Source organism: Dendrobates tinctorius, unplaced genomic scaffold, assembly GCF_039654945.1.
Source record: "Dendrobates tinctorius isolate UK_male_01 unplaced genomic scaffold, ASM3965494v1 ptg000073l, whole genome shotgun sequence".
Taxonomy (NCBI): Eukaryota; Metazoa; Chordata; class Amphibia; order Anura; family Dendrobatidae; genus Dendrobates; species Dendrobates tinctorius.
In genome coordinates, this window is record NW_027361741.1 from 27,806,528 (window position 1) to 27,827,992 (window position 21,465).

General features: G+C 43.1%; 1 protein-coding gene across 2 annotated transcripts in view; it reads left to right on the forward strand.

The window, feature by feature from the left end:
• The first annotated feature begins 248 nt into the window (after nucleotides 1-248).
• Nucleotides 249-21,465, forward strand: part of LRRC74B (leucine rich repeat containing 74B) — a 97,202-nt gene continuing 75,985 nt past the window's right edge. For both annotated transcript variants that reach the window (XM_073582701.1, XM_073582700.1), the window contains exons 1-5: nucleotides 249-601; nucleotides 10,670-10,850; nucleotides 14,718-14,860; nucleotides 14,973-15,105; nucleotides 16,099-16,305. In XM_073582701.1, coding sequence (XP_073438802.1) covers nucleotides 434-601; nucleotides 10,670-10,850; nucleotides 14,718-14,860; nucleotides 14,973-15,105; nucleotides 16,099-16,305 — 832 coding nt within the window. In that variant the 5' untranslated portion in view covers nucleotides 249-433. The remainder of the gene's footprint in view (nucleotides 602-10,669; nucleotides 10,851-14,717; nucleotides 14,861-14,972; nucleotides 15,106-16,098; nucleotides 16,306-21,465) is intronic.

The window sequence follows — 21,465 nt, forward strand, 5'->3', positions numbered from 1 at the left end:
CTTATAGCTATGTATATTTTCTGTATATTGCGTTGTTGTGGATGAGGAAAGCAGAGAGAAGCTGTTCAGTGTGAGAATCTGTGGATCAAGCACTGCTCAGCAATCACCATTGCTATGGTAACAGTACAACAAACCCAGAGTCCTAGCACTCCCGCCTGTAACCTCTGATTGGCTGTGTCCTCTGTTCTCCAGCTCTTATTGGTCATTGGGTTTGTCAGCCAGAAAAAAAAGTAACCTAGCAAGTTTATGTATAGTGACAGTCAATGGAAATCTGAGCAGACCCTTCTTGCCGGCCACTTTAGTCAGCATTTAGCTGCGTGTTCTTTTTTTTGGAGAAATATGTTTTTACAAAGAGTCAAGATTTAATCCCTTTTGAATAGAGGCACAATAATAATACTAATATTGTGATTGATAAACCAGTGCTTACAGCAATATGGTGCTAGGCAAGAGGTTTTCTAAGGACATGAGTCCAATACTTCCTTCAGTGGAAGAAGCAAAGGATGCGGAAGAGGAAGAAGTCAACCATTCCTTGGGAGGAATTCCTAGCAGACCACCCAGCAGACCACTGTCACAACTGAGCCGAGGAAGTGTCAGCAATAAAGTAAGTAATTTATATTATGTGTGTATAGAAGATGGTCTATAGAACAGATCTTTAATAGTAAATAGTGAAATCTCGCCAAGATAGTAGATGTAGCAGTGTGTGTGTGCGTGTATATATATATATATATATATATATATATATATATATATATATATACTAGCTGAAGAGCCCGGCGCTGCCCGGGCATAGTAACTAACTGTGGTTAGTTATAACAAATTATAATTATCCTCCATCCCATAGTCCCGTGCTCATATACCCATCATACATATCCACGATCCCATAGGCCCGTGCCCATATACCCGTCATACATATCCTCCATCCCATAGTCGAGTGCCCATATACCCGTCATACATATCCTCCATCCCATAGTCCCGTGGCCATATACCCATCACACATCCTCCATCCCATAGTCCCGTGCCCATATACCCATCATACATATCCTCCATCCCATAGTCCCGTGCCCATATACCCATCATACATATCCTCCATCCCATAGTCGAGTGCCCATATACCCATCACACATCATCCATCCCATAGTCCCATGCCCATATACCCATCATACATATTCTCCATCCCATAGTCCCATGCCCATATACCCATCATACATATTCGCCATCCCATAGTCGAGTGCCCATATACCCATCACACATCCTTCATCTCATAGTCGAATGCCCATATACCCATCATACATATCCTCCATCCCATAGTCCCGTGCCCATATACCCATCATACATATCCTCCATCCCATAGTCCCGTGCCCATATACCCGTCATACATATCCTCCATCCCATAGTCCCGTGGCCATATACCCATCACACATCCTCCATCCCATAGTCCCGTGCCCATATACCCATCATACATATCCTCCATCCCATAGTCCAGTGCCCATATACCCATCACACATCCTCCATCCCATAGTCAACCATTATGACATCATAATGAGCGGTGGGGCTTGCAACCTATGATATCAGCGTTGCCATGGCAACCATTGTGACATCATAATGAGGGGCGGGGCTTGATACGCACACACTGTTTCCCCATTATGCAGATAGGGGCATTATAACATAATGAGGGGCGGGGCTTGATGCTCACACACTTTTTCCCCAGTATGTAGATAGAGGCAAAATTGTTTGGTGAATTGGAACGCGCAGGGTTAAAATTTCGCCTCACAACACAGCTTAGGACGCTCTCGGGGTCCAGACGTGTGACTGTTCCAAATTTTGTGGCTGTAGCTGCGACGGCGTGGATGCCTATCCCGGACATACACACACACATACATACATACATACACACTTTGAGCTTTATTTATATATATATATATATATATATATATATGTATATGCACTATATGTATACATGCATACATACAGGTGCATCTCACAAAATTATAATAGCTTCAAAAAGTTATTTTATTTCAGTTCTTCAATACAAAAAGTGAAACTTGTATATTATATAGATTCATTACAAATAGAGTGATCTATTTCAAGTGTTTATTTCTGTTAACGTTGATGATTATGGCTTACACCCAATGAAATCCTAATAGTCATTATCTCAGTAAATTAGAATACTTTATAACACCAGCTTGAAAAAATGTTGTCCTAGTGAAATGTATGTTCAGTAAATGCACTCAATACTTGGTTGGGGCTCCTTTGGCATCAATTACTGCATCAATACGGAGTGGCATGGAGGTGATCAGCCTGTGGCACTGCTGAGGTGTTATGGAAGCCCAGGTTGTTTTGAAATCAGCCTTCACCTCGTCTGCATTGTTGGGCCTGGTGTCTCTCATCTTTCTCTTGGAATTACCACATAGATTCTCTATGGGGTTAAGGTCAGACGAGTTTGCTGGCCAATCAAGCACAGTGATACTTTTGTTTGTAGACCAGGTATTTGTACTTTTGGCAGTGTGGACAGGTGCCAAGTCCTGCTGGAGAATGAAATGTCCATCTCCAAAAAGCTTGTCGGCAGAGGAAAGTATGAAATGCTCTAAAATTTCCTGGTAGATAGCTGCACTGACTTTGGTCTTGATAAAACACAGTGGACCTACATCAGCAGATGACATGGCTCCTGAAACCATCATTGATTGTGGATATTTCACACTGGACCTTGGAAATCAAGGTCCCAGAGTCTGGAGGAAGAGTGGAGAGGCACACAAACTGCTTGATGTCTAGTGTGAAGTTTCCACAAAATAGCACAGACACAAGCCTCAAAACTTCTGGAACAAGGTAAATTGGAGTGATGTGACCAAAATGTAACTGTTTGGTCACAACCATAAACATTACATTTCTAAAGCGGTCAACAAGGCCTATGATAAAAGGAACACCATTCCTAGTGTAAAGCACGGAGGTGGATCGTTGATGTTTTGGGGATGTGTGAGTTACATAGGCACAGGATACTTGGTCAAACTTGAAGGAAAGATGAATGCAGCACGTTATCAGCATGGAAGCTGCTTATGGGACGTACTTGTACGTTCCAACATGACAACGATCCAAAACACAAGGCCAAGTCGATCTGTCATTGGCTACAGCAGAGCAAAGTAAAGTTTCTGGAGTGGCCATCTCAGTCTTCTGACCTCAATATCATTGAGCCACTCTGGGGAGATCTCAAGTGCGCAGTTCATGCTAGACAGCCCAGGAATTTACAGGAACTGAAGGCTTTTTAGCAAGAGGAGTGGGCAGCTTTACCATTTGAGAAAATAAAGAACCTCATCCACAACTACCACAAAAGACTTCAAGCTGTCATTGACGTTAGTGGGGGGCAATACACAGTATTAAGAAATGGGGTATGTGAACTTTTGAGCCCATTCTTCTTCAAGTGCCTCCTTATTGTGCATCTTGAAACCGCCACACCGCTAGTTTTCAGAGAGCCCAATATTTCAGTTGATGCTATTTGTGGGTTTTTCTTTGCATCCCGAACAATTTTCCTGGCATTTTTCACAGGTCATATGTGAGGATGTTTCCTTTAGCACAGCCATTTAAACCCATTTGTGTTAACTTCTGTGCATGTTATCAGGCCAAAATCACCAGGGTATGTAAACTTTTGATCAGGGTCATTTGAATGTTTTGGGTTGTCATTACGATTTAAAAAGAGAAAACACAGTAGTTTGACAATAAATGGCTTCACCCAACCACTAACCATGAGAGGAGAAAAAGTTTTGGTGTTATCATTCATATTCTCTGAAAAAAGGCCAAGAAAGCAAAAATTCTGCAGGGGTATGTAAATTTTTTAGCACAACTATATATACATAGTTGTGTGAAAAACGGTTTGCCCACTTCCTGATTTCCTATTCTTTTGCATATTTGTCACACTTAAATGTTTCATCTCACCAAACAATTTAAAATATTAGGCTAGGTTTATACTGCGTTAGAGCAGTCCGTTCAACGCATGCGTTAAACGGACTGCGTTAACGCAACTTGCAATTGCGCTAGCACAGATGCTCCATCTGCCCTAGCGGTGACAGACCCTTGAACGCTGCAGACCGCATCCGAGGGTCCTTCACAGAATGACGGCCCATCGCTAAAGTATGCCGATTATGACATGTGTTAGCGATGCGCTACATTATGGCAGTCTATGGGTGCGTTAATGCATCCGTTACATAGCGTTAATGCCGCTATGTAATGGATGCATTAAACACAGGGCCATAACGCAATATGAACTCAGCCTTATGCAAAGATAACACAAGTAAACACAAAATGCAGTTTTTAAATGAAGATCTTTATTATTAAGTTAAAAAGAAATCCAAACCTACAGGGCCCTGTGTGAAAAGTGGTTGGCCGCTAATCCTAATAACTAATAGGGCCACGCTTAGCAGCAACAACTGCAATCATGCATTTGAAATAACTGGCATGCCACAGCATCTCAATCGGATTAAGGTTAGGACCTAATTTTGTTTATCTTAAGCTATTCAGAGTTGGACTTGCTGATGCGCTCTGGATCATTGTCCTACTGCATATCCCAAGTGCGCTTCAGCTTGAGGTCAACAGATGGCCGGATATTTCAAGTCTTCCAGGTACTGAGGCAACAACTAAAATGCTGTGTTACTTCTATAGCAGATGTAATGGGACATACACCTTCCAAAAAATTCAACTTTTGTCTTATTAGTCCACAGAGTATTATCCCAAAAGTCTTGGGGATCATTAAGATGATTTCTGGCAAAACTGAGATGAGCCTTTATGTTTTTATTGCTCAGCAGTGATTTTTGTCTTGGAATTCAGCCATGCAGGCCATTTTTGCCCAGTCTCTTTCTCATGGTGGAGTCATGAACACTGACCTTAACTGAGACAAGTAAAGCTTGCAGTTCTTTGGATGTTCTTGTGGGTTTTTTGTGATATCTTGAATGAGTTGTTGCTGCACTCATGGGGTAATTTTAGTCAGCCGGTCACTCCTGGGAAGGTTAACCACTGTTCTATGTTTTCACCATTTGTGAAGAATGGCTTTCACTGTGGGTCTCTGAAGTCCTAACGCTTTAGAAATGTCTTTATAACCTTTTCCAGACTCAGTTACTTTGTTTCTCATTTGTTCAAGAATTTCTTTGGATTGTGACATGATATCTAGCTTTTGAAAATCTTTTGGTCTACTTCACTTTGTCAGGCAGGTCCTATTTAAGTGATTTCTTGAGTGAGAACTGGTGTGGCTGTAATCAGTCCTGAGTGTGGTTATGGAATTTGAACTCAGTTTCCCAAACGTGATAAACCACAGTTAATTTATGTTTTAAGTGGGTGGGAGGGCAAGCAATTTTTCACATAGGGCCCTGTAGGTTTGGATTTCTTTTTCCCTTAAATATAAAGACCTATTTCCTACATACACACACACACACACACACACTTGCATGGAGGCAATGGTTTGCCATAGCAAGGCCTCCAGTGCTGCCATATTGGTGCTCCTAGCCCATGTCTAGGTTTTATGGGAGATCGGTAATTCATTATAATGTGCAATCAATCAAAAGATTGCAGGTTTAAATCCTCTGCGGGGGCTAAAAAATTATGAAAAAGTTTATAAAAAAGATAAAAGTTAAAATCTCCCTCCTTTTTCCAATTTAAAAATTAAAGTAAAGAATAAAAATATTTGGTATCGCCGAGCCCGTAAAAGTTCCAATCTATGAAAATAGTAAATAATTTAACCTGTGCAGTAATCAGTGTTAAACAATACGAAAAAATTGAACACACACAATTGCTGTTTTTCAGTTGCAGAAAAAAAAAAATGTTTCCGAAACTAGTAACGTTTCAGAGAAAGTTCTCACATTCTGTTTTGTTTGCATCGCTGTATTTGTTCCGACTTGGCCAATTATGTTGCCAGTTCATTTTTACCGCAAACTGAACGCCATAGAAAGCAAACAAATAACAATTATGGAATTGCTGAGATTGTTTTCCACCGTATAATCGCAAGATATTAAAGGGAATCTGTCACCAGAAAAAAATGCTATTAACATGCAGAAATAGGGTTAGTGTGCAGGTTAATAGTGTTATTAACCTGCCTGGTGCAAGCACTTAGCCGAATGCTGAAGGGAGAAAATGAGATTTATTCCCCCCAGGTTTCAGTCACAGGGGCAGGTTGGTGCTGGTTCAGTCACTGCTCTGAGTATAGAGGGTATACAGAGCGGCAGCTGTAACCACACCCCTGGCCCTGACTGACACTGGCTCTGCATTAGAACTGGCTGTGAGTTAGCGCGGGGGCGCAGTTACAGCTGCCGCTCTCTATACTTATAATGGTAACTGAACCGGAACCGCCTCCGTGCCTGAAACCAGAATGCTGCTGGGGGAATAAAGTTAGTTTTCTCTCCACAGCGGTCAGTTAAGTACGGGCACCATACAGTTTAGTAATGTAAGCGTGTGACAGGGTCTGTCATATGCCTCTATTCCTGAAAACAACATTTGCAAGAAGTGTATCTACATATTTGATTTTCTGTATTTTTTAGCAGTGTAAAAAGAGAATTATAGAAACTAATGTATGCAGTTTTTCTAATGTATGGCAAGTAATGTACAATGTTATTAATGGGTAGTGTATAGGAAAAGCATAGAGATAGGTTTAGTATAAGACAGTTAGTATGCTTGAGATCAGCCATGGGAGGGGGTTGGGTGATATAAAAAGGGAACTATTTTCAGGTTAGGTTAGATTGAGAGATAGATAAAGTTTTAGTAATAGTACAAGGCCAGAGGGCTGGAGGGCATGAGAAGTACGCAATGTTGAAGCAGTATGAGAACGCCAGCAACTATCTTCAGCGGACACTCCTGTAACGTCCGGGGCCTACGGCTACGGCTTGAACTAGGCATTGTTAAAGGTGCCTTATTCCCTTCCAAAAAGTGGAAGCCATACAGGGAAATACCTGAGGGAGACAGAATGGGTCTTATGAATACTGCAGAGGTGGACAGAGAACCATGGGGGCTGAAGGTGCCAGTAAGCGAATAGTTCAAGCTGAATCAACGGAGAACACGAAAACCTACTATGCTCTATCATCAGCTGAACTCAGACTGTTAAGTAACATTGAACTGGTTGTTAAGAAGTGAGTGCCCTCTGATTTGTGCGTGGCTGATCCTGGACAAAAGGACGTGGATGCAGTGGAGGCCTTCGGCCTGAAAGTGAGTGCCCTGCATTGTACGCAGCACAGCATTAATGGACAGGGACACCGTTTACTTGTGGGGTGCCAGGGCATGGGAACGCAGCCCCTCGACTATGACTACCGCACTGAGCACCTTACAGTAACACTACTGTATTATTCTACAGATTAACCCCATATCTGCAGACTTAGGCTGGTTTCACACTTGCGTTTTTTTGCACTGTATTTTAGCGCTAAAAACCGCATGTGCTTTTTTTCCCCTATATTTTGCATGGGATGCGCTTATGTGCGCATACACATGCGTTTGTATGCGTTTTTACGCGCATGCGTTTTTTTGTGGTGTGCGCTCGGGCGCACAAAATGCATTCTGTTGCATTTTTTGGGCGTCCGACTTGCCTCAAAAAAACACATGAGCGCGCAATGCGTTTTTTTACAGCAAGACACCAATTGTAAGTCTATGGGTGCGCATATGTGCGCATTGGCATGCTCATGTATGCGTTTTTTTGCGCATGCGTTTTTTTTTTTGACCATTGGTTAGACAATGGAAATTAGGGGTTTGGGTTAGAGTTAGGGTTAGTTAAGGGGGGTTAGGGTTTGGGTTAGGGTTAGTATGGTTTGGTTAAGGGTTAGGGTTTAGGGTTAGTTAGGGTTAGGGTTTGGGTTAGGGTTAGTAGGGTTTGGTTAAGGGTTAGGGTTAGTAAGGTTTGGTTAAGGGTTAGGGTTAGTATGGTTTGGTTAAGGGTTAGGGTTAGTAAAGTCATGGTTTGGGTTAGTGTTAATCCTAACCCTATCTTGATTTTTTTGGTGAGGCCAACTAATGTTGGCAAAAAACGCAAACGCGGTAAAAACGCACTAAAAACGCATAAAAACGCTGCGTTTTTTCATGCATGTGCATAAAAAGGCTTGAAAAAACGCAGCATTTGTATGCATTTGTATGCGTTTTTTCCATGGGTTTTTTTGCGGGAAAAACGCGCTACAAAAAAAGCAAGTGTGAAAGTAGCCTAATAGTGTTTTTCTGGGGACAGGTCACTTTTAAAGATGTGTAAATCAACAGCCGCGGAGACACCATCACATGTTTCTCAACGCAAGCAATGACTAGCCAGGTCTTTCACCGGGAAGGAACAACCACGGGAAGGGTAGTCTCCAATGAAGGAAACCACCTATGCCAAAACATGGTATCCATCCACAGACAGCTGTTTCGGGGTATTGCCCCTCATCAGTGTGGAGTAGGAAACTGGCTAGTAGGAGCAATGCCTAGTAAAGACTGCGAAATTGAGGATGAGTGACCTCATGGAGATCAACATCCAACACTGCGGAGACACCATCACATGTTTCTCAACGCAGTGATTCTAGAGCAATGCCCCCATCCCTTATGGGAAATATGCAAAAACATGTAAATCAACAGCCGCGGAGACACCATCACATGTTTCTCAACGCAAGCAATGACTAGCCAGGTCTTTCACCGGGAAGGAACAACCACGGGAAGGGCAGTCTCCAATGAAGGAAACCACCTATGCCAAAACATGGTATCCATCCACAGACAGCTGTTTCGGGGTATTGCCCCTCATCAGTGTGGAGTAGGAAACTGGCTAGTAGGAGCAATGCCTAGTAAAAAGACTGCAAAATTGAGGATGAGTGACCTCATGGAGATCAACATCCAACACTGCGGAGACACCATCACATGTTTCTCAACGCAGTGATTCTAGAGCAATGCCCCCATCCCTTATGGGAAATATGCAAAAACATGTAAATCAACAGCCGCGGAGACACCATCACATGTTTCTCAACGCAAGCAATGACTAGCCAGGTCTTTCACCGGGAAGGAACAACCACGGGAAGGGCAGTCTCCAATGAAGGAAACCACCTATGCCAAAACATGGTATCCATCCACAGACAGCTGTTTCGGGGTATTGCCCCTCATCAGTGTGGAGTAGGAAACTGGCTAGTGGGAGCAATGCCTAGTAAACTGACTGCGAAATTGAGGATGAGTGACCTCATGGAGATCAACATCCAACACTGCGGAGACACTATCACATGTTTCTCAACGCAGTGATTCTAGAGCAATGCCCCCATCCCTTATGGGAAATATGCAAAAACATGTAAATCATAGTCATTGCTTGCGTCCCCGAAACAGCTGTCTGTGGATGGATACCATGTTTTGGCATAGGTGGTTTCCTTCATTGGAGACTGCCCTTCCCGTGGTTGTTCCTTCCCGGTGAAAGACCTGGCAAGTCATTGCTTGCGTTGAGAAACATGTGATGGTGTCTCCGCGGCTGTTGATTTACATGTTTTTGCATATTTCCCATAAGGGATGGGGGCATTGCTCTAGAATCACTGCATTGAGAAACATGTGATGGTGTCTCCGCAGTGTTGGATGTTGATCTCCATGAGGTCACTCATCCTTAATTTCGCAGACTTTTAAAGATGTGCACATAGTTATCCAATGAAAGTTATAATGTTAAAATTCTACCTAAGTTAGGAGTGCAAAGATTAAAAAGCTATTAGGTTTTTGGCAGGCTTGTTACAAACCAGGTTTATATAAAAGTAAAAAGTCCCTGCTTCCCCATATCTAGGTAGGTATGAGGGACATGAACATGAGATGTTACATATAACATGCTTGGTAGCAGCACTGTTCTATCCGCTGGATAAAATGGCACGGTATGCACACACACTGACTCCGGTGCCATCTTATTGAAGTAATGTACTACAACTACAGCATAGCAGTGTGAACGTTCCGGCCATAGGCATAATGGTGATGGCCGGTGCGTGGCACTGTTATATTGACGTTGCAGTATAATTTTTCAATAAAATGATGCCGGAATCAGTTCGTGCGCATACCATGCTATCTGGTGCCATGCTAAGGGTGTGTGCACACGCTGCGGATTCTGATGCGGATTGATCCACGCGGATTTAGCAAATTCCGCAGGTCAAAAGACCTGCAGTTTATCTGCGGATTAGCCTGCGGTTTTGCCCTGCGGTTTATCACCTCTACAATGGAGGAGATGGTAAACCGCAGCGGAATCCGCAGAAAGAATTGACATGTCAATTCTTTCTGCGGATTAGAAACCGCAGCAAATCCGCGCGGAAAAATCTGCACCGTCTGCACAGCGGTTTCCATTTCCCATAGGATATAATGGTACTGCAGGACCAAAACCGCTGTGGATCCGCAGCAGAATCCGCAGCGTGTGCACACACCCTAACTGGTGACGATTTTGTGAAGACACTGTGTCTGCAAATTCACATATACAGTGTCTTCAATAAAATGGTGCCAGAGATCGCGGTATGCGCACGCACTGACTCTGTCACTAATTTATTTTTAGAAATGTACTACAACATCAACACAGCAGTGTGCACAAGCTGGTCATAGGGATAATGGAGCTGTAGTGCGGTATGTTCACCCACTGACTCTGGCGCCACACTGCGCAGGCGCCGCCCAGCCCGGCTTCGGACAGAAGGACACGTCTACTGTTATATATAAGATTTCATGTTATAAACGAGAGCTACTGGGTCTTTTCTAGATTGTACCAAGATCAGAGAGAGCAAGGTTCATGACTGAAGAAGATGTGAAGCAGGAAATTGAGGAGGATATACCCACAGAAAAAGACCAAGAACAGACAGTACCAGATAAGCTCCAAGAAGTTACTAGCAAAGCTGAAGACACTAAACCTGAAGACTGGGACACAGATTTAGAAATTAAAGGTTTGTTCCTATACCCAGATATCGGAATTAAAATATCAATCACATTCCAGCACACGTTATCTGTAAGAGCTGGATGATGGCATATGAAATGTACGTGACCTTTAGATCTGGTCGAAGCTTCAAAAGACATGGGAGATGTCAAAGAATTCTGGCTCAGTTTGGGTCATAAACTGACATTTATACCTTGCTTCAGAGATCTTTAGTTTTTTCAGACACCTTTTGCACCTCACTGGACAGTTTAAAAAAAAAAAAAAGTCTAGAAAATGAACATAACTAAAACCACCCCAATCAGAAGGTAGGCAGTATACAGTGGATATAAAGTATATCATTTCAGAAATTTTTCCACCATTAATGTCACCCATAATCTGTACAAATCCATTGAGAAACAAACTGAAATTATTTTAAGAGTTAAAATAAAAATAACAAAACTAAAATAATGTTGCATAAGTGTGAATACCCTATTATAATTGGGGATGTGGTTGGATTCAGAATTAGCCAATCACAGTTAAGTTCATGTTAAATAGTAGTCAGTAGAAAGGTGACATCATTTTAGTTATTCTGATTAACCCCATATAAAGTTTAGATGTGCTGGTAGGATTTTCCTGACATTTTCTTAGTTGCATTTTACAGCAAAGGCCAAGGTCTGTAAACAGCTTACAACACAGCAAAGAGATCTCATTGTTGAAAGTCATCAGTCAGGAGAAGGGTGCAAAAAAATTCTAAGGCATTGGATATATCATGTCTATACATTGCATTTTTGCTGCTTTTTTATCCACATTTTCAGCTCTGTTTTACAGTACCAATGCTCCTGTGTAGATCTGTCACTGGTGTGGATTTTGTTAATGTTCAGTATGGTGGTAATATGTGATCTGGTCTTGGGGTGGTGCTAGTTGTCTCTTGTATATTGGTCTTGATATAATAAATTGTGTTGGGTATAGTGATAACTTGCTATCTCTGCTATCAAAAAGTTTATTTATTTACATCAAAGATTAAATACTTGAAAGCTTAACCCATTTCTGCCCTGTGACCTCCTATTATGGCTGAGATATATTTAAAGATGGTTCTCCAGTGAAATAAAATTATCACATATCTACAAGACATATGCTAACTTATTGATTAGTGAGGGTCTGACTTTTGGGACTTATATCGATTCATAGAATGATGAACTTATATACCCCTTAGAATGCTCGACTTCTGCTCCATTCATTCCTTGTGTGACTGCCAAGTGCTGCTCCCTATCCTGGAAAACGTTTTCCATTCTTCCAATCCAGTGGATTGATAATAATTTGTCTTTACCATTGAAGCCCTTTAATGCAATGCACCATAATTATACATCCCAATGTGGTCACAGTAGATGTGCAGGAGCCATCTTTTAGTTGACACTCCACTCTAGCAAGGATAATGCCTATCAGGTGTAGTGTGGACCCCTAGAGTCAATTCTAGCTATATGCCCCAGTCAGACTATCCTCGTCTCCTTGGTCTCTTCACTGACTTTTCTCCCCACAGTAATAATCCCTGTTCTGAACATCAGCAACCCTGCTCTTCTGCATCATCAACAAGGTACATGTCACGATTCCAACTCTCATGTCCTAAGGATGCTTTGAGTGACAGCTCATCCGCCCTTTAGAATCCGTTGCGAGCTGGGCTGGAGTGACAGCACAGTTGCCCAATCTGGCCGGGCCTGTGGGATTTCCTCCAGGTGTCACCAGTACAGGATGATTGTCTGGCAATGGACAGACCATTGGCAGTCATAGTGTTGCTCAGTGGTCTGTTGCTCTGTGTTCTGATACCCTGATCTTTGTTGCTAGACATCGGACTTGCCTTTTTGATTACTTACTTGTATTAACTCTTTTGCCTTTGATGAACTCTGACCTTCCCTACCTGATCCTGAACTTTGTCTTTGATTGTTTGAGTCACAGGGATACCGCGACACAGTGAGGTCAGACAACTGCAGTATCTGGTGACATCTACATCTGCGGTAGTTAGCACGGCTTCAAGATCCTGTTAGCAGTTCTGGCCTTCTTTGTTCTGGTGCTGCAAGGGTTAAACTGCTTAGATGAACTCCTGAAGTTCTCTGTCTTGATTTTTATCAGCTGTTCTGAGGTTGTTACTCCCATCAGGTTTAAGAACCTTCCTCCCTGCTTCTGACCTTGCCAGATAGTTTACCACTTCCCGGTTTGAAGTTGTTGGAGTGTTCAGAGTTTGTAGCAGGTGATTGGAGTTGTAATCAGGAGATTTCTCCGTGGATTTGGTTTGTATGTTTTGCCTAATCCTCTTCTTCCAAATTGTTTTTTTTTCCCTCCTACTCCTTCTCTGTTTCCACTAGGTTGTTTGGTGCGTGTTTTGTATCATTACAAAGGATATTCTTACATCTTGCTGAGCTCGCCTTTAAGTGGTGGGTCAGGCAGTCCACTAGATCTTCGGGATATTTTTGTAATGATAGTTTTTATCCCTATTTTGGTGAATTTTCTAGGATAAGTTCTGAATGTCCTGGGGTGCTGGTCGCTAAACAGAAACTTGGGGATTGCCTATAGATGGATACAAAGTATATAAAATAAAAAATATAAAATCAATAAAGTTTTATTGAACATGCATTTTAAAACCATATATCATTCAAAAAGAGGACATATTAATGAGGTTTGTAATAAGGAGGCTATATCAAGTATTGAGAAATGGGGTGTTGACGAGTCAAAAATATAGTATAAGGCAAAGTGCCACATCAGACTAAATGCAGATCACCATAAACAATATACAGTAGTTGCCAATGGACATTTCATGAGTGTGTCTGAAATAAGTTTCAAAATAATCTAATTGAGTCATACAGGTGACGTTAGCCTCTGCACGATCCCTGGTCTGCATTTGCTCCTCTCCCCTTCTTGGTGCCAAATCTCATAGTGGTTTAGTGCGCAGGACTTTTATATTCAGGAACCCTGTCATTCAAGTCACGTAACCAGGTCCATCACAAGAACTTGCTCCTCCTGCAATTCTTCTGGTGCAAATTGGTTCCACATGGTTTCAACCAGCCAGCAGATGGCGGTCTTTCCTCACTAATGTCACATCACACAAGGGCTCTTCAGGGATAGCACTGCTTCCTCCAACGGCTGCATGTCCGATTTCAGACTGATGATTATTTTGCTTTCTTTAAGCTAAACCACTGCCAGAAATGTCTGGCAGCAGCTTTATCATAGAGAACACAGGAGTTCTTGGCAGAGAGAGCACTTTTGTGTATTGAGCCAGGAGAGATAGCTGTTGGTTGACCGCTATCTGTTTGGGGGCGAAACTGTGCAGTTTAGGGGCTCTCTGCAGCACGTCAGTTTCCGTTGCTGAGACGAAATATATAAGCATTAGATGCGGTAAATCGCCATTGTTCAGTGAACACATGCAGATTTACCTGCGTGATTAGAATGCAGCGCTTTAGAAACGGCAAAATTATGCTGTGTCCAAAGCGCTGCTACTTCTTGATTGTTGGAACGTAGCCTCATAGGCCAGTGTGAGCGAACCCTAACCATCTTTTAGATTTTTTAGAATAATAGATTTCTCTAGTTTCATTTGTGCATTTGCATTTAAGATCCTCAAATACTGCAGACAGGAGCTCACACACAGGTTGGAGTTTGGATTTATTATAAAGCATTGGCTTCATAGCCTATCGAATCCCCACTGCACTCTGTGTTCAGGCTCATACGGGAGTTGTATACTTTTCAGGGGTCTTCTGAGAGATTGGTTGGGGCCTCGGGATTTGGATCTCCATCGATTTGCAGTCAATTAAAGTTCTTGGCATATGAAAACTTATAGTCAAGAGTTTAGATACTCATGATTAATAAATTATCATTATATACCTATTTAAATTATCGTCATTTACTTCTGCAGAAGTCAAACATTCGTATGATCCCTCTGGTAAAGCAAGATATCTATCAGCCTGCCAGTTATTTGGTGTTGTTCCAGTTTCATTCTTCATACGTCATATGGGGGACTCAGAGCTCATAATGAGACATCACGGGCTCGGTGCACAGGTATGAACTATTAATGGGGATGCCAAGATATAAGTCTAGTGCGGGGGCATCAAACACTATTAAGTTTGTTAGTAAAATGTTAATAATAAATTAATCTGCTGTGTTATTCCAGGGTACTAAAGCAATTGCGCTTTCTCTGGTGACCAACACTTCAATTGTGAAATTAAACCTCAGTGACAACTGTCTGGAAGGAGAAGGGGGAGCTGCAATTGCAGATATGTTAAAGGAAAACTGTTATATTTCAGGTTTGTCTGAAAGCATTATCATTTAATATAGTAACTTCATATAATAAATTATGCTCATATGTGTGTGTATATACATATACACATTGAGGAAAAATCAGGCTTATATATATATCTATATATATATATATATATATATATATATATATATATATATATATATATATAGATATATATATATATATATGATTTTTTTTTCCCCTTATCATCGGGGGGGGTTCTGATGGAATCCGCATCGTGCCTCATATAATCCTTATACACCATGATTTCCTGATCTCTATTGAAAGGTGCAGTGCAAACTTATTGGCCATTCCTAGTGAACATCAGATTTGTGGCAGGTTTAATATTGGTGTCTTCTTATCTAGCAGAAGGACCTTTAGGGCCCTTCAAGTGACAGGTGGCACTACTACCACTACTCCTCCTATAGGAGTTGTACACAACCTTTTCTGGTCAAAATGCCACTTTTTTATGTTTAATCATTTCCAAGGGCCGCGGTAAAAGGGGTCTTACCATCTGAGACATTTCTGGCATTTCAAATAAGCCATAAATGCCTGGTAGATAGTAAGCAAGAGAATGAAACTTGCACCTATGGAAAGAATGGGGGTTCCCTTCACCCGCAGCAGTTAGGAGTGCAGAAGGCCACATGTAATGGTTGCTCTCCCCATTGTAAACTCAAATGCCATTAACTACAATGTAGACAGTCACAGGCATAGATGGACATCTATAACTCATATAAATCTTTTTGGAGTGACCCCTTTCTCCTAATATTTATGGGGGACACAGGGATGACTGCGTGCCACCATTCTTTTCTTTAATATGGAAACTACATGCAAAACGACACATGCAAGCAAGCATTTCTCTGAGCAGATGATTGGGTGCCACACATAACTGCATAGCGGGCCGTAGGTTGTGCACCCCTGCCCTACAAATGCATCCCCGCCTGTTACATCATTTCTATCTAGCAATTCTTTATTTCTGTCTTTTATGTGTTTTCAGAGCTGCACTTGTGTGATAATAAACTAGCACTAAAAGGTGCCAAAGCACTATCCCTGATGCTGATGGAGAACATAACCCTTCAGAGGGTGAACCTGTCAGGGAATGAGTTTGATGAACCGGCCGCGTCCTATTTTTCAGACGCACTCATGAACAATCAGAAGCTGGAATTCATGGATCTCAGCCATAACATGTTTGGAGATAGATCAGGTATGGCATATATTTAAATATGATTTTTCTTCATTTGGTTCCATTTTCATAACTATGGAAAAACAAATTTACTAGTAGGAGGTGTGACAGGACAGAAAAGGTACACAGGGCATCGCAACTAAACCTGCAGTACATTTCAGTCTGTGGCAACATAAATTGTATCATAAATTGACCTTTTGTAGATTTCAAGTTACTTTGGATAATTAGTGCAATATATACACGATTTCTTAAAGTGTCATACAAACTACTGTGATTATAATATACAGCAGGTTATCCATTTTCGTACTGAAAATCAGCTGCATAGCTGTGCACATAACCTGAAGGGACCCCTTCTGTTCCAGTGTCTTGGTGATTTGTAGTATATCAATAAAATTTTTTTTTTTTTTAAAGAGAATGTGTCATCAGAATATGACCTACTACTTAAAGATGTCTCAACTTTTAACAAAGGGGTAATCCGAAACTAGCATTGATTTCATCCTAATTGCCTGTTTATTTAATAATTTCATTGCTTTTCTAATACACTTCATTTAAAAATTCAAAACCTTGCTTTCTCTACTCTAGCTAACTGCTTTACTTTTTTACTTTCACTTCCTGTTTGCTGACATTTTGTTTGAGAATCCCTATTACATGCTGGGTTACTGAAACGAGACGTCATCGGTTGGCAGAGGTTGTAGTCACTGCCGCAGCTTCTGTCTCCACCCTGAAACGAAGTGTCATCACTGACGTCCGTTTGAGAGGCTAATCCCTGCTTTACTAAGCATACATCGGTTGTTAATTTCTGCGGTGTATGCTCAGTAGGATCTTGTCACTGTGCATTATTCATAGCACGGTGACTCAGTGGGTAGCACTGCAGCCTTGCAGCGCTGGAGTCCTGGGTTCGAATCCCACCAAGGACAACATCTGCAAGGAGTTTGTATGTTCTCCCCGTGTTTGTGTGGGTTTCCTCCGGGTATTCCGGTTTCCTCCCACATTCCAAAGACATACTGATAGGGAATTTAGATGGTGAGCCTCATTGGGGACAGTGATGATAATGTGTGCAAACTGTAAAGCGCTGCGGAATATGTTAGCGCTATATAAAAATAAAGATTATTATTATTTAATGCACAATGACAGCAATGACAGTGCGCTACTCGCCGACTCTGGTGAGAAGTGACAAGCTGGCAACAGAAAGCACTGTCAGAAAGCAGAAAGCACTGTCACTGTCAAAGATAACCTAGCAAGAAGCAAAAGCAGTGGCCAACCCCATCCCCAAACTAGATGTCAGTTTTCTGGACTCTGACTCCTCGTGATGTCTCGTTTGAGTATCCCAGCATGCATTGGGGATTCTCAAACGAAATGTCACTAAAATGGAAGTTGTTAAAAAAAAATGTAGTTAGAGTAGAGAGGAACAGTAGGGAATTATTAAAATTTTGGGGGAAAATGGAGCTGCGTCTTATAATGCGAATGTATTTTACCGGAGGGAGGCTGCGGTGAAGCAGGATCCCAGGAGGCAGGCTCACTGCTGTTGCCAGAAGCTAGCGGAAGGAGTGGGACTATGTTGTGGGCCCCGGGTCGGGAGGAAGCGGTGTTCAGCTGTGCGAGGCTGCGGCAGGGCCCTGGCTTTTACAAAATATTGGGAGTCCCCGCACTTGCCATCCTTTTCACTGTGGTGAACTTTGAGAAAATGGCCATTTTCCCGAGGTCCACTGCAGTGAAAATTACGGGTGGTACAGGGACCATGGTGTGAGGACCCCCATTTTTGTTAACCAGCCAAGCTAAAGCAAACAGCTTGGGGATGGTGTTTTCAGGCTGGGAAGGCCCATGGATTTTTAGCCCTCACAAGCCTAGAAATAGCAGCTCGCAGCCACCCCAGAAAAAGTGCATCCATTAGATTCACCAATTCTGGCACTTTGCCTGGCTCTTCCCGCCTGCCCTGGTGTGTTGGCAAGCCGGGATATATTTTGGGGTTGATGTCAGCTATGTAATGTTTCCTGATATCAAGTCCAGAGGTTAGTAATGGGGTGGCGTCTATCAGACACCTCCATTAATAACCCGTGAGTAAAAAGAGAAAAAAAACACAGAAAAAAATATCTTTATTTGAAACAAAAAAACTCCCCAACAATGTCTCTCTTTCCCCTATTTTTTTAAAATAAATAAATAAAATACACACCAGTCTGCCATAGTCCAGATGGAGGTCCCACGACAATCCCAGTCTCCTTCATTCAGTCTATGAAGCAGCGTTCAGAGAACAGCCACACCTGGCTGCTGTGAACTGAGGTGATGTCCGTAAGATTACCTCAGTTCACAGGCGACGGATGAAGAAGACTGGGATTGTCGTGGGACCTCCATTTGAATTACTATTGATTGGTGTGTATTTTATTTAGTTTTATTTTGTTAAATAAATGGGGGCTAGAGGGAAATTGTTGGAGATTTTTTTCCAAATATGTACGTTGCTGGAATCAGGGTTTCAGTCTCTACATTATGCTGCTATCAGATTAGGCACCAAAAACCTGGTGGAAGTTTCTCTATAACCCCTTCACAACATTTTACATACCTCTACCTCATGGTCATGAAGGGGTTCCTGGCCAATGACGCATAAGTACGTCATGGCAATTGCCAACAGCATGGTCTAAAAGGCTTTGGTCAGTGTAACACTGACAAGTATAGTGCATTACAGTGCTGTTGTGTTGCATTGCAATGCATCATACCAGAGATTCCCAGAGTGGTGGAATTCCTAAATCTGGTCACTTGAGGGGGAATTCTGCTCTTCTGGAACTTAGGGGCTCTGTATTTGGAGTCCCCAAACTATTCTAGGAGTTAAATGGCTTTGCTTCCCTCCTGAGTGTCTTCATGTGGCTAAGCAATACTGTGCAACCACATATGGGGTATTTCCATGTTCATCAGAAATTGTATAACAAATTTTTGGTGCCATTTTTACCAATTTCCACCTTTTGAAAATGTAAAATCTGGAAACAACATAATTATGGCAAAAAAAGTTATCTTTTCCAAGACGTCCTATCCTGACAGCACCATGGGGTTGTTCTTTCATCCTTACAGGGACAGGAAATGCACGAGAGGTTAAAAGGTTCCCTCCCACACCACCCTCCAGTGTTTTTCCTGTCCCTGTAAGGACAGGCACGAGAGCGCCGCAGCCGCGGCATACAGCAACTTACCTGGGCCAGGAGGTTCAGGGTCCTAACTTTCAACTCCTCCGGTCGGACGGTTCTGTGCGGCACCCCCCTAAGGGGGGTTTTCCGCCGGCGGTCCCGTGGAGCGTCGCTCCGGGATTTGATACCGCTTCCCCCCAGCACGGCTCTCGCAAGAATGCCCATGCCGGCAGCCACGTCACTTCCGGGCGCCCAGGGATGACGACTTCCGGTCACAGCAGGGCGCATCAGCAGGGAGCGGGGAAGGAGTGTTCCGGCGCAAGACAAGGTAGGATAAGAGCGGGGGAAAGCGGGGGCCAGCGGCAGATCGATAGGTGACGCTACAGACCTGTGATTTCTGTCAGCTCCGCCAGCATGGACGCCAGGACCAGTGACCAGCCAGAGCCAGCGTCTGTGAGTAAGGGGCATGGGGGCAGTGATACCAGAGACAGGAGCCTTTAGTAAAAATGGACTCCTATTCTTTATGCTAGGATAAAACAACGCCGACCCCGACGGCAGCAACGTCTGGGACATCGAGCAAACCCAAATGCCCCATCTGTGCCAGCAAACTACCGAGCACATGGAAGAAACCCCTATGTGAGGACTGCACCCTGCGGACCGTCAGAGGCGAACAGGCCGCGTTCCTCACAGAGATGCGCACAATAGTCAGAGACTAAGTCCAGGCCTCCGTCTCTGGGTTACTACCCACTCAGTCTTCCGGCCGGTCCCAGTCCAAGAGACCAATATGGGAGTCCGACCAGTCGTCAGAGGAAGAGATACGGGACATGGACTCGGAGGAAGAGGGCGAGATCACCTCTGAACCCCTGGAGACAGGAAAGAGGTACCTCTTCACATCAGAAAACACGAACGAGCTGCTCAGTGCAGTAGGTGTACGATGCAGATCGAGGAAACCCCGAAGGAACAATCCATCCAGGACGCGATGTTCGGGGGATTAAGAGCTAGAATTCGTCAGGTCTTCCCAGTTAATAACCATATCCGGGCAATGATCCTGGAAGAATGGGAAGATGCCGAGAAAAGACTGATTGTGCCACGAGACTTTAAGCTGCGACTTCCATTTAACCAGGAGGACATCAACACTTGGGACGAAGTGCCTAAGATTGATTCACCGGTAGCCAAGGTGTCGAGGAAGACTTCAATTCCCTTTGAAGATTCTTCCAGTCTCAAAGAGCCCATGGACAAAAAGTCCGACGTGCTCTTAAAAAGAGCTTGGGAGGTCTCAGCGGCGGTGATGAAAGCAAACATAGCTGCCACTTCAGTCACTACATCCATGCACCTATGGATAGACCATTTAGAACAACAATTAAAGGAAAAGACCCCTAGGGGTGATATCCTTGAGAGCATTCCCCTGTTAAAGATCGCGACCGGTTTTCTGGCAGATGCTTCTGCAGAATCTGTACGGTTTGCGGCCTGAAATAATTCCCTATCCAACGTGGCTCGCCGAGCCATATGGATGAAAACCTGGTCAGGAGACTACCAGTCTAAAAATAAATTATGTTCCATACCCTTCTCGGGCGGGAAGGTATTTGGGCCGGCTTTAGATAAGATTGTAGAGAGTGGCTCTGACGACAAAAGAGGTTTTCCAGAGGAAAAGCCAAAAAGGCAGTTTTCCTTTCAGAGATCCCGTCCTTACCAGAGGCAGGAATATAGGGGGAAAGGGAAATCTTCTCGCTGGGAGTACTTGTGGGGGGGAGGAGTAGGGCTCCCCCGTCTCGCTCCAGACAAAGTTCTAGAAGCAGAAGGCAATGACGCCATACCTGTGGGAGGGTGCCTCAGACACTTTGCAGGGGCATGGCAGCGCATCTCCCAGAACCCATGGGTCCTCAATACAATCTCCCAGGGCTATACCCTCGAGTTTACAGAAACTCCACCACCACGATTCGTGATTACAGAAACCCATTCCAGAGCCATAATAGATCCTATATGGGCAGACATAAGGGACCTGTTAAAAACAGAAGTAGTGGTTCCAGTCCCAGATGTAGAGAGAGGCCAGGGCCACTATTCTACACTCTTCACG